Source organism: Oncorhynchus nerka, linkage group LG9a (assembly GCF_034236695.1).
Source record: "Oncorhynchus nerka isolate Pitt River linkage group LG9a, Oner_Uvic_2.0, whole genome shotgun sequence".
Lineage (NCBI taxonomy): Eukaryota > Metazoa > Chordata > Actinopteri > Salmoniformes > Salmonidae > Oncorhynchus > Oncorhynchus nerka.
In genome coordinates, this window is record NC_088404.1 from 10,978,929 (window position 1) to 10,993,086 (window position 14,158).

At 46.0% G+C, this 14,158-nt stretch overlaps 1 protein-coding gene across 1 annotated transcript in view; it reads left to right on the forward strand.

Moving 5' to 3' along the window:
• LOC115116229 (5'-nucleotidase domain-containing protein 3-like) overlaps positions 1–10,842 on the forward strand; it is a 43,437-nt gene extending 32,595 nt beyond the window's left edge. The window contains exons 8-13 of the mRNA XM_065022301.1: positions 3,558–3,659; positions 6,253–6,334; positions 7,181–7,267; positions 7,541–7,681; positions 8,180–8,244; positions 10,446–10,842. Of these exons, the coding sequence (XP_064878373.1) occupies positions 3,558–3,659; positions 6,253–6,334; positions 7,181–7,267; positions 7,541–7,681; positions 8,180–8,244; positions 10,446–10,704 (736 nt within the window). The 3' untranslated portion in view covers positions 10,705–10,842. The remainder of the gene's footprint in view (positions 1–3,557; positions 3,660–6,252; positions 6,335–7,180; positions 7,268–7,540; positions 7,682–8,179; positions 8,245–10,445) is intronic.
• The last annotated feature ends 3,316 nt before the right edge of the window (positions 10,843–14,158 follow it).

The following is a 14,158-nucleotide window of genomic DNA, read 5'->3' on the forward strand; positions in this document are numbered from 1 at the left end:
ACCAACACTGCTAGCTAGCCAGCTAGCTCCCGAAAAGCAGCATTGTAGAAACTTCACACTCAACGGTACGACTTGATTAGGGTAGTGTCAACAACGCAGCTAGCCTACCCCAGCAGTACTGTATCATTTTAATCATTTTAGTCAATTAGATTCTTGCTACGTAAGCTTAACTTTCTGAACATTCGAGACGTGTAGTCCACTTGTCATTCCAATCTCCTCTGCATTAGCGTAGCCTCTTCTCTAGCCTGTCAACTATGTGTCTGTCTATCCCTGTTCTCTCCTCTCTGCACAGACCATACAAACGCTCCACACCGCATGGCCGCGGCCACCTAATCTGGTGGTCCCAGCGCGCACGACCCACGTGGAGTTCCAGGTCTCCGGTAGCCTCTGGAACTGCCGATCTGCGGCCAACAAGGCAGAGTTCATCTCAGCCTATGCCTCCCTCCAGTCCCTCGACTTCTTGGCTCTGACGGAAACATGGATCACCACAGACAACACCGCTACTCCTACTGCTCTCTCTTCGTCCGCCCACGTGCTCTCGCACACCCCGAGAGCTTCTGGTCAGCGGGGTGGTGGCACCGGGATCCTCATCTCTCCCAAGTGGTCATTCTCTCTTTCTCCCCTTACCCATCTGTCTATCGCCTCCTTTGAATTCCATGCTGTCACAGTTACTAGCCCTTTCAAGCTTAACATCCTTATCATTTATCGCCCTCCAGGTTCCCTCGGAGAGTTCATCAATGAGCTTGATGCCTTGATAAGCTCCTTTCCTGAGGACGGCTCACCTCTCACAGTTCTGGGCGACTTTAACCTCCCCACGTCTACCTTCGACTCATTCCTCTCTGCCTCCTTCTTTCCACTCCTCTCCTCTTTTGACCTCACCCTCTCACCTTCCCCCTACTCACAAGGCAGGCAATACGCTCGACCTCATCTTTACTAGATGCTGTTCCTCCACTAACCTCATTGCAACTCCCCTCCAAGTCTCCGACCACTACCTTGTATCCTTTTCCCTCTCGCTCTCATCCAACACTTCCCACACTGCCCCTACTCGGATGGTATCGCGCCGTCCCAACCTCCGCTCTCTCTCCCCGCTACTCTCTCCTCTTCCATCCTATCATCTCTTCCCTCTGCTCAAACCTTCTCCAACCTATCTCCTGATTCTGCCTCCTCAACCCTCCTCTCCTCCCTTTCTGCATCCTTTGACTCTCTATGTCCCCTATCCTCCAGGCCGGCTCGGTCCTCCCCTCCCGCTCCGTGGCTCGACGACTCATTGCGAGCTCACAGAACAGGGCTCCGGGCAGCCGAGCGGAAATGGAGGAAAACTCGCCTCCCTGCGGACCTGGCATCCTTTCACTCCCTCCTCTCTACATTTTCCTCCTCTGTCTCTGCTGCTAAAGCCACTTTCTACCACTCTAAATTCCAAGCATCTGCCTCTAACCCTAGGAAGCTCTTTGCCACCTTCTCCTCCCTCTTGAATCCTCCTCCCCCTCCCCCCCCTCCTCCCTCTCTGCAGATGACTTCGTCAACCATTTTGAAAAGAAGGTCGACGACATCCGATCCTCGTTTGCTAAGTCAAACGACACCGCTGGTTCTGCTCACACTGCCCTACCCTGTGCTCTGACCTCTTTCTCCCTCTCTCTCCAGATGACATCTCGCGTCTTGTGACGGCCGGCCGCCCAACAACCTGCCCGCTTGACCCTATCCCCTCCTCTCTTCTCCAGACCATCTCCGGTGACCTTCTCCCTTACCTCACCTCGCTCATCAACTCATCCCTGACCGCTGGCTACGTCCCTCCTGTCTTCAAGAGAGCGAGAGTTGCACCCCTTCTGAAAAACCTACACTCGATCCCTCCGATGTCAACAACTACAGACCAGTATCCCTTCTTTCTTTTCTCTCCAAAACTCTTGAACGTGCCGTCCTTGGCCAGCTCTCCCGCTATCTCTCTCAGAATGACCTTCTTGATCCAAATCAGTCAGGTTTCAAGACTAGTCATTCAACTGAGACTGCTCCTCTCTGTATCACGGAGGCGCTCTGCACTGCTAAAGCTAACTCTCTCTCCTCTGCTCTCATCCTTCTAGACCTATCGGCTGCCTTCGATACTGTGAACCATCAGATCCTCCTCTCCACCCTCTCCGAGTTGGGCATCTCCGGCGCGGCCCACGCTTGGATTGCGTCCTACCTGACAGGTCGCTCCTACCAGGTGGCGTGGCGAGAATCCGTCTCCTCACCACGTGCTCTCACCACTGGTGTCCCCAGGGCTCTGTTCTAGGCCCTCTCCTATTCTCGCTATACACCAAGTCACTTGGCTCTGTCATAACCTCACATGGTCTCTCCTATCATTGCTATGCAGACGACACACAATTAATCTTCTCCTTTCCCCTTCTGACGACCAGGTGGCGAATCGCATCTCTGCATGTCTGGCAGACATATCAGTGTGGATGACGGATCATCACCTCAAGCTGAACCTCGGCAAGACGGAGCTGCTCTTCCTCCCGGGAAGGACTGCCCGTTCCATGATCTCGCCATCACGGTTGACAACTCCATTGTGTCCTCGTCCCAGAGCGCTAAGAACCTTGGCGTGATCCTGGACAACACCCTGTCGTTCTCAAATAACATCAAGGCGGTGGCCCGTTCCTGTAGGTTCATGCTCTACAACATCCGCAGAGTACGACCCTGCCTCACACAGGAAGCGGCGCAGGTCCTAATCCAGGCACTTGTCATCTCCCGTCTGGATTACTGCAACTCGCTGTTGGCTGGGCTCCCTGCCTGTGCCATTAAACCCCTACAACTCATCCAGAACGCCGCAGCCCGTCTGGTGTTCAACCTTCCCAAGTTCTCTCACGTCACCCCGCTCCTCCGCTCTCTCCACTGGCTTCCAGTTGAAGCTCGCATCCGCTACAAGACCATGGTGCTTGCCTACGGAGCTGTGAGGGAACGGCACCTCAGTACCTCCAGGCTCTGATCAGGCCCTACACCCAAACAAGGGCACTGCGTTCATCCACCTCTGGCCTGCTCGCCTCCCTACCACTGAGGAAGTACAGTTCCCGCTCAGCCCAGTCAAAACTGTTCGCTGCTCTGGCCCCCAATGGTGGAACAAACTCCCTCACGACGCCAGGACAGCGGAGTCAATCACCACCTTCCGGAGACACCTGAAACCCCACCTCTTTAAGGAATACCTAGGATAGGATAAAGTAATCCTTCTCCCCCCTCCCTCCCCCCTTAAAAGACCTAGATGCACTATTGTAAAGTGGCTGTTCCACTGGATGTCATAAGGTGAAAGCACCAATTTGTAAGTCGCTCTGGATAAGAGCGTCTGCTAAATGACTTAAATGTAATGTAAATGTTTATTCATCATTCCTGACAATGATAGCAGCATGAAGAATGACTCTGATTAAAAAATAGAAAACTGTTGAAAGTACCCACACGATGAGTTAGCAGATATTGTGGATACAGGCCGCTCTACGGCAGAGTGTGCTGTGCGTGCTACTTTGTCTCTGTTGTGTGACTGATTTGTAAGTCGCTCTTGATAACAGTGTGATAAATGACTGGACTATTCCCAGGGATCGGGGAATGAACTACATCGTGGGGAAAGACTGGAGAGATCTGTTTGACATTGTCATCGTACAGGCCGACAAACCTGGCTTCTTCAACGACAGGAGAAAGTAAGGGTCTCATATTCACTCCCTAGCCCTTCCCTTTGTCCCTGTTCAATATGGTGGAGGTTTTACCACTACACTCCCTAGCCCTTCCCTTTGTCCCTGTTCAATGTGGTGGAGGTTTTACCACTACACTCCCTAGCCCTTCCCTTTGTCCCTGTTCAATGTGGTGGAGGCTTTACCACTACACTCCCTAGCCCTTCCCTTTGTCCCTGTTCAATATGGTGGAGGCTTTACCACTACACTCCCTAGCCCTTCCCTTTGTCCCTATTCAATGTGGTGGAGGTTTTACCACTACACTCCCTAGCCCTTCCCTTTGTCCCTGTTCAATGTGGTGGAGGTTTTACCACTACACTCCCTAGCCCTTCCCTTTGTCCCACTGTTCAATGTGGTGGAGGTTTTACCACTACACTCCCTAGCCCTTCCCTTTGTCCCTGTTCAATGTGGTGGAGGTTTTACCACTACACTCCCTAGCCCTTCCCTTTGTCCCTGTTCAATGTGGTGGAGGCTTTACCACAACACTCCCTAAGCCCTTCCCTTTGTCCCTGTTCAATGTGGTGGAGGCTTTACCACTACACTCCCTAGCCCTTCCCTTTGTCCCTGTTCAATGTGGTGGAGGCTTTACCACTACACTCCCTAAGCCCTTCCCTTTGTCCCTGTTCAATGTGGTGGAGGTTTTACCACTACACTCCCTAGCCCTTCCCTTTGTCCCTGTTCAATGTGGTGGAGGTTTTACCACTACACTCCCTAGCCCTTCCCTTTGTCCCTGTTCAATGTGGTGGAGGTTTTACCACTACACTCCCTAGCCCTTCCCTTTGTCCCTGTTCAATGTGGTGGAGGCTTTACCACTACACTCCCTAAGCCCTTCCCTTTGTCCCTGTTCAATGTGGTGGAGGCTTTACCACTACACTCCCTAGCCCTTCCCTTTGTCCCTGTTCAATGTGGTGGAGGCTTTACCACTACACTCCCTAGCCCTTCCCTTTGTCCCTGTTCAATGTGGTGGAGGCTTTACCACTACACTCCCCATCCTTCGTTTGTCATGTCCAGTTGACCTCCACTGTGTGTTTCTGACGTTTGTTTGTTATGTCCAGTTGACCTCCACTGTGTGTTTCTGACGTTTGTCATGTTCAGTTGACCTCCACTGAATATATACTGACGTTTGTCATGTTCAGTTGACCTCCACTGTGTGTTCTGACGTCTGACTTCCCCTGTGTGTTCTGACGTCTGTCTTCCGCTGTGTGTTCTGACGTCTGTCTTCCCCTGTGTGTTCTGACGTCTGTCTACCCCTGTGTGTTCTGAAGTCTGTCTTCCGCTGTGTGTTCTGACGTCTGTCTTCCACTGTGTGTTCTGACGTCTGACTTCCGCTGTGTGTTCTGACGTCTGTCTTCCCCTGTGTGTTCTGACGTCTGTCTTCCGCTGTGTGTTCTGACGTCTGTCTTCCACTGTGTGTTCTGACGTCTGACTTCCGCTGTGTGTTCTGATGTCTGTCTACCCCTGTGTATTCTGATGTCTGTCTTCCCCTGTGTGTTCTGATGTCTGTCTACCCCTGTGTATTCTGATGTCTGTCTACCCCTGTGTATTCTGATGTCTGTCTACCCCTGTGTGTTCTGAGGTCTGTCTTCCCCTGTGTGTTCTGATGTCTGTCTTCCCCTGTGTGTTCTGATGTCTGTCTACCCCTGTGTGTTCTGACGTCTGTCTACCCCTGTGTGTTCTGATGTCTGTCTTCCCCTGTGTGTTCTGACGTCTGTCTACCCCTGTGTGTTCTGACGTCTGTCTTCCCCTGTGTGTTCTGACGTCTGTCTTCCCCTGTGTGTTCTGACGTCTGTCTTCCCCTGTGTGTTCTGACGTCTGTCTACCCCTGTGTGTTCTGACGTCTGTCTACCCCTGTGTGTTCTGACGTCTGTCTACCCCTGTGTGTTCTGACGTCTGTCTACCCCTGTGTGTTCTGACGTCTGTCTTCCCCTGTGTGTTCTGACGTCTGTCTACCCCTGTGTGTTCTGACGTCTGTCTTCCCCTGTGTGTTCTGACGTCTGTCTACCCCTGTGTGTTCTGACGTCTGTCTACCCCTGTGTGTTCTGATGTCTGTCTTCCCCTGTGTGTTCTGACGTCTGTCTAACCCTGTGTGTTCTGACGTCTGTCTTCCCCTGTGTGTTCTGACGTCTGTCTTCCCCTGTGTGTTCTGACGTCTGTCTTCCCCTGTGTGTTCTGACGTCTGTCTACCCCTGTGTGTTCTGATGTCTGTCTACCCCTGTGTGTTCTGATGTCTGTCTACCCCTGTGTGTTCTGAGGTCTGTCTTCCCCTGTGTGTTCTGATGTCTGTCTTCCCCTGTGTGTTCTGATGTCTGTCTTCCCCTGTGTGTTCTGATGTCTGTCTTCCCCTGTGTGTTCTGATGTCTGTCTTCCCCTGTGTGTTCTGACGTCTGTCTACCACTGTGTGTTCTGACGTCTGTCTACCCCTGTGTGTTCTGACGTCTGTCTACCCCTGTGTGTTCTGACGTCTGTCTACCACTGTGTGTTCTGACGTCTGTCTTCCCCTGTGTGTTCTGACGTCTGTCTTCCCCTGTGTGTTCTGACGTCTGTCTACCCCTGTCCTTCCTAGGCCCTTCAGGCGAGTGACAGATAAAGGGGTGCTGCATTGGGACAGGATTCACAAGCTGGAGAAGGGGAAGATCTACAAACAGGTATATGGACAACGGTTCTAGAGCAGTCTTTCTACTAGGACCCCTGATGCACTAGGACCCCTGATGCACTAGGACCCCTGGTGTACTAGGACCCCTGGTGTACTAGGACCCCTGATGTACTAGGACCCCTGATGCACTAGGACCCCTGATGCACTAGGACCCCTGATGCACTAGGACCCCTGATGTACTAGGACCCCTGATGCACTAGGACCCCTGATGTACTTGGACCCTTGATGCACTAGGACCCCTGATGTACTCGAACACCTGATGTACTAGGACCCCTGATGTGCTAGGACCCCTGATGCACTAGGACCCCAGATGTACTAGGACCCCTGGTGTACTAGGACCCCTGGTGCACTAGGACCCCTGATGCACTAGGACCCCTGATGTACTAGGACCCCTGGTGTACTAGGACCCCTGATGCACTAGGACCCCTGGTGTACTAGGACCCCTGGTGTACTAGGACCCCTGATGTACTAGGACCCCTGATGCACTAGGACCCCTGATGTACTAGGACCCCTGGTGTACTAGGACCCCTGATGTACTAGGACCCCTGATGTACTTGGACTCCTGATGTACTAGGACCCCTGATGTACTTGGACTCCTGATGTACTAGGACCCCTGGTGTACTTGGTCTATTCACAAGGTGGTTCTTGAGAAGACACATGAGACTATAGGCTTTCTAGTAGAATGCACAAGAGGGGGTACTTCAGGGGTCCAAGTACAGGACGGAGCACAATGTATTCGGTGGTAAAGTAACCAAAAAAAGGTTGACAACTTCTGCTCTTGAGATGTAGCTCTGTCATACAGACTAGGGAATAACTGACTGTTTTCTTTGTTCTGCAGGGAAACCTCTATGAGTTCCTGAGACTGACTGGCTGGAGGGGGTCCAAGGTGTTGTACTTTGGAGATCACATCTACAGTGACCTGGCAGTAAGTCTAACCATTGCTTTTACACTGCATAGGTTAATATTTAAAATGATCATAGAAAATGTTCACACCATCATAGAAACGACACGGTCAGATATTAATATATAGGTTTGAGTTAAGTAGCGTTTTTCTTTTAATTAAAAAAACGAAAAGTCAGCCCATGATTGGCTGGCCTGTTACCGAAACAGAGGTATTTGAGTTGTTCTGTGGTTTATCGACTCCTCAGGTTTGAGAAAAAGGTTTCTATAAATCCATGTGTTATATGTGGGTGTGTAGGACCTGACCCTGAAGCACGGCTGGAGGACGGGCGCCATCATCCCTGAGCTGAGGAAAGAGATCAAGATCATGAACACTGAGGAATGTGTTCACCTGATGACCTGGTTACAGGGTCTGACTGGGCTGATAGAACACATGCAGGTAGGTGGGGGTGGGGGGAGGTCTGGCTGTCTGTCTGTCTGTCTGTCTGACTGGGCTGATAGAACACATGCAGGTAGGTGGGGGTGGGGGGAGGTCTGTCTGTCTGTCTGTCTGTCTGGCTGGCTGGCTGGCTGTCTGGCTGGTAGCTCTATGTCTGCAGCTATGAACCTAAAGAGCGTCTACTTTGTTCCCTCCTTCCCAGCACCACAGACATGTAGTCTCAGTATGTACAGCATACATTATCTCCTCCCTCCTTCCCAGCACCACAGACATGTAGTCTCAGTACGTACAGCATACATTCTCTCCTCCCTCCTTCCCAGCACCACAGACATGTCGTCTCAGTATGTACAGCATACATTCTCTCCTCCCTCCTTCCCAGCACCACAGACATGTAGTCTCAGTATGTACAGCATACATTATCTCCTCCCTCCTTCCCAGCACCACAGATATGTAGTCTCAGTATGTACAGCATATCCATCTCTCCTCCCTCCCTTCCAGGTCCACAGAGATCCAGCTTCTCAAGCTGTCGTCCAGGAGTGGATCAAAGAGAGAGAAGCAATGAGGTACCATTGGGGGAAGAGCTTATGTATATATATATATATATATATGCTATATTATTAGTTGTTATATGCTATATTATTAGTTGTTATATGCTATATTATTAGTTGTTATATGCTATATTATTATATGCTATATTGTTAGTTGTTATATGCTATATTATTATATGCTATATTGTTAGTTGTTATATGCTATGTTGTTAGTTGTTATATGCTATGTTGTTAGTTGTTATATGCTATGTTGTTAGTTGTTATATGCTATATTGTTAGTTGTTATATGCTATGTTGTTAGTTGTTATATGCTATGTTGTTAGTTGTTATATGCTATGTTGTTAGTTATATGCTATATTGTTAGTTGTTATATGCTATATTATTAGTTGTTTTATGCTATGTTGTTAGTTGTTATATGCTATATTGTTAGTTGTTATATGCTATGTTGTTAGTTGTTATATGCTATGTTGTTAGTTGTTATATGCTATATTGTTAGTTGTTATATGCTATATTGTTAGTTGTTATATGCTATGTTGTTAGTTGTTATATGCTATATTGTTAGTTGTTATATGCTATGTTGTTAGTTGTTATATGCTATGTTGTTAGTTGTTATATGCTCTATTGTTAGTTGTTATATGCTATATTGTTAGTTGTTATATGCTATATTGTTAGTTGTTATATGCTATATTGTTAGTTATTTGCTATATTGTTAGTTATATGCTATATTGTTAGTTGTTATATGCTATGTTGTTAGTTATATGCTATATTGTTAGTTGTTATATGCTATATTGTTAGTTGTTATATGCTATGTTGTTAGTTGTTATATGCTATGTTGTTAGTTGTTATATGCTATATTGTTAGTTATATGCTATATTGTTAGTTATATGCTATATTGTTAGCTATATGCTATATTGTTAGCTATATGCTATATTGTTAGCTATATGCTATATTGTTAGTTATATGCTATATTGTTAGTTATATGCTATATTGTTAGTTATATGATATATGCTATATTGTTAGTTATATGCTATATTGGTAGTTATATGCTATATTGGTAGTTATATGCTATATTGGTAGTTATATGCTATATTGTTAGTTGTTATATGCTATGTTGTTAGTTATATGCTATATTGTTAGCTGTTATATGCTATATTGTTAGTTGTTATATGCTATGTTGTTAGTTGTTATATGCTATGTTGTTAGTTATATGCTATATTGTTAGTTTTTATATGCTATATTGTTAGTTGTTATATGCTATGTTGTTAGTTGTTATATGCTATGTTGTTAGTTGTTATATGCTATATTGTTAGTTATATGCTATATTGTTAGCTATATGCTATATTGTTAGCTATATGCTATATTGTTAGCTATATGCTATATTGTTAGTTATATGCTATATTGTTAGTTATATGCTATATTGTTAGTTATATGCTATATTGTTAGTTATATGCTATATTGGTAGTTATATGCTATATTGGTAGTTATATGCTATATTGGTAGTTATATGCTATATTGGTAGTTATATTTAGTTTTAGTTTAGTTTTTATTTTTACAGGGACAGTGCACATTAATCAACGTTTCAGTAAAAGTGCCGGTTTTAGCCAGCCGGCTAATTTTCAACCGCAGTCCCTGGGCAGGTTATTAAAAACAATTACAATATAGACAATGGCAACATAGAACAAGCAAGACATAGTAACATAGGACAAAAAGCAGCAAGACATGTTGTTAGTTATATGCTATATTATTAGTTATATGCTATATTGTTAGTTATATGCTATATTGTTAGTTATATGCTATATTGTTAGTTATATGCTATATTGTTAGCTATATGCTATATTGTTAGTTATATGCTATATTGTTAGTTATATGCTATATTGTTAGTTATATGCTATATTGTTAGTTATATGCTATATTGTTAGTTATATGCTATATTGTTAGCTATATGCTATATTGTTAGTTATATGCTATATTGTTAGTTATATGCTATATTGTTAGCTATATGCTATGTTGTTAGCTATATGCGATATTGTTAGTTCCTTTATGTAGCTTCCCTTCAAATAAAGTCTTGCCCATAGTTCCCTATAGGTGGATGTACCCATTAAATGTTTGAGAGGATAATTAGTGTTTTTAAACTTACTTTCTCTTTTTTTACAGATATTTCTCTTAACATGCAAAACAAGCACTAACAATATTGTACATCTTTCGTCAAACAACAGATCGCAGACAAAGGACATCTTCAACGGCCAGTTTGGGAGTCTCTTCCGGACCTACCACAACCCCACCTACTTCTCCCGCCGCCTATCTCGTTTCGCTGACATCTACATGGCGTCCCTCAGCTGTCTGCTCAACTATGACTTCCACCACACCTTCTTCCCCCGTCGTACGCCCCTGCAACACGAGTCACCCTTCTGGCCCGAGCAGACCAGCGCCGGGGCCCTGAAGATGCCCTTCATACCCCCACAGAACCACAACTGAAGAGTAGAACAGGGAATGGGGGGGGGGGGGTTCAGTGTGACACCCTGTCCGGGCTTGACTCAGACTAGAGAGGCTAGGGAGACGGGTTTCACTGCGACACTCCGTCCAAGACCTGATCTAAGTAGAGGGGGGGGGGGGGGGGGGTTTCATTGTGACACTCCGTCCAAGACTTAATCTGAATAGAAAGGGGAAGGATTTCACTGTGACACTCTGTCCAAGACCTGATCTAAGTAGAGAGGGGAGGGGGAAGGGGTTCATTGTGACACTCTGTCTTGACCTAATCTGAATAGAGAGGGGAAGGGTTTCACTGCGACACTCCGTCCAAGACCTAATCTGAATAGAAAGGGGAAGGGTTTCACTGTGACACTCCGTCCAAGACCTGATCTAAGTAGAGAGGGGAGGGGGAAGGGGTTCATTGTGACACTCTGTCTTGACCTAATCTGAATAGAGAGGGGAAGGGTTTCACTGCGACACTCTGTCCAAGACCTGATCTAAGTAGAGAGGGGAGGGGGAAGGGGTTCATTGTGACACTCTGTTTTGACCTAATCTGAGTAGAGAGGGGAAGGGACGGGTTTCACTGCGACACTCTGTCCAAGACCTGATCTGAATAGAGAAGGGAAGGGTTTCACTGCGACACTCCGTCCAAGACCTGATCTGAGTAGAGAGGGGAGGGGGTTCATTGTGACACTCTGTCTTGACCTGCTCTGGACACAGAGCTCTCAAATACCTGTTTCACTCTATCATGCTGACCTGAAACATACATATCATGCTGACCTGAAACATACTGAAACATATGTCGACAAGCCAGCTGAGTAGGGTGAAAAGGGTAGAAGATGGCGTACGGGACCCTGCTGACTCGGACTTACTGTCTCTATTTTCTACTGACGTCATCTCATGTTGACCTTACTCTATTATGGCCAAACAGTTCTATTTTTATTTCATCAGACCAGAGGACATTTCTCCAAAAAGTACGATCCCCCACGTGCAGTTGCAAACCGTAGTCTGTCTTTTTTATGGCGGTTTTGGAGCCGTGGCTTCTTCCTTGCTGAGCGGCCTTTCACGTTATTTTAATTTAAATTTTTTATTTTACTAGGCAAGTCAGTAAAGAACAAATTCTTATTTTCAATGACGGCCTAGGAACAGTGGGTTAACTGCCTGTTCGGGGGCAGAACGACAGAGTTGTACCTTGTCAGCTCGGGGATTCGAACTTGCAACCTTTCGGTTACTAGCCTAACCACTAGGCTACCCTGCCACCCCAGGGGAAGTTATGGCGATATAGGACTTGTTTTACTGTGGATATAGATACTTTTCTACCTGTTTCCTCCAGCATCTTCACAAGGTCCTTTGCTGTTGTTCTGGGATTGATTTGCACTTTCTGCACCAAAGTACGCTCATCTCTAGGAGACAGAACGCGTCTCCTTCCTGAGCGGTATGACGGCCGCGTGGTCCCATGGTGTTTATACTTGCGTACTATTGTTTGTACAGATGAATGTGGTACCTTCAGGCGTTTGGAAATTGCTCCCAAGGATGAACCAGACTTGTGTAGGTCTACAATTTTTTTCCTGAGGTCTTGGCTGATTTATTTTGATTTTCCCATGATGTCAAGCCTCTGCTTGAAGGTAGGCCTTGAGTTTGAAGGTAGGCCTTGAAATACATCCACAGGTACACCTCCAATTGACTCAAATTATGTCAATTAGCCTATCAGAAGCTTCTAAAGCCATGACATACTTTTCTGGAATGTTCCAAGCTGTTTAAAGGCACAGTCAACTTAGTGTATGTAAACTTCTGACCCACTGGAATTGTGATACAGTGAATTATAAGTGAAATAATCTGTCTGTAAACAATTGTTGGAAAAATTACTTGTGTCATGCACAAAGTAGATTTCCTAACCTACTTGCCAAATACAGTGCCTTGCGAAAGTATTCGGCCCCCTTGAACTTTGCGACCTTTTGCCACATTTCAGGCTTCAAACATAAAGATATAAAACTGTATTTTTTTGTGAAGAATCAACAACAAGTGGGACACAATCATGAAGTGGAACGACATTTATTGGATATTTCAAACTTTTTTAACAAATCAAAAACGGAAAAATTGGGCGTGCAAAATTATTCAGCCCCTTTAAGTTAATACTTTGTAGCTCCACCTTTTGCTGCGATTACAGCTGTACGTCGCTTGGGGTATGTCTCTATCAGTTTTGCACATCGAGAGACTGAATTTTTTTCCCATTCCTCCTTGCAAAACAGCTCGAGCTCAGTGAGGTTGGATGGAGAGCATTTGTGAACAGCAGTTTTCAGTTCTTTCCACAGATTCTCGATTGGATTCAGGTCTGGACTTTGACTTGGCCATTCTAACACCTGGATATGTTTATTTTTGAACCATTCCATTGTAGATTTTGCTTTATGTTTTGGATCATTGTCTTGTTGGAAGACAAATCTCCGTCCCAGTCTCAGGTCTTTTGCAGACTCCATCAGGTTTTCTTCCAGAATGGTCCTGTATTTGGCTCCATCCATCTTCCCATCAATTTTAACCATCTTCCCTGTCCCTGCTGAAGAACAGCAGGCCCAAACCATGATGCTGCCACCACCATGTTTGACAGTGGGGATGGTGTGTTCAGGGTGATGAGCTGTGTTGCTTTTACGCCAAACATAACGTTTTGCATTGTTGCCAAAAAGTTCAATTTTGGTTTCATCTGACCAGAGCACCTTCTTCCACATGTTTGGTGTGTCTCCCAGGTGGCTTGTGGCAAACTTTAAACAACACTTTTTATGGATATCTTTAAGAAATGGCTTTCTTCTTGCCACTCTTCCATAAAGGCCAGATTTGTGCAATATACGACTGATTGTTGTCCTATGGACAGAGTCTCCCACCTCAGCTGTAGATCTCTGCAGTTCATCCAGAGTGATCATGGGCCTCTTGGCTGCATCTCTGATCAGTCTTCTCCTTGTATGAGCTGAAAGTTTAGAGGGACGGCCAGGTCTTGGTAGATTTGCAGTGGTCTGATACTCCTTCCATTTCAATATTATCGCTTGCACAGTGCTCCTTGGGATGTTTAAAGCTTGGGAAATCTTTTTGTATCCAAATCCGGCTTTAAACTTCTTCACAACAGTATCTCGGACCTGCCTGGTGTGTTCCTTGTTCTTCATGATGCTCTCTGCGCTTTTAACGGACCTCTGAGACTATCACAGTGCAGGTGCATTTATATGGAGACTTGATTACACACAGGTGGATTGTATTTATCATCATTAGTCATTTAGGTCAACATTGGATCATTCAGAGATCCTCACTGAACTTCTGGAGAGAGTTTGCTGCACTGAAAGTAAAGGGGCTGAATAATTTTGCACGCCCAATTTTTCAGTTTTTGATTTGTTAAAAAAGTTTGAAATATCCAATAAATGTTGTTCCACTTCATGACTGTGTCCCACTTGTTGTTGATTCTTCACAAAAAAATACAGTT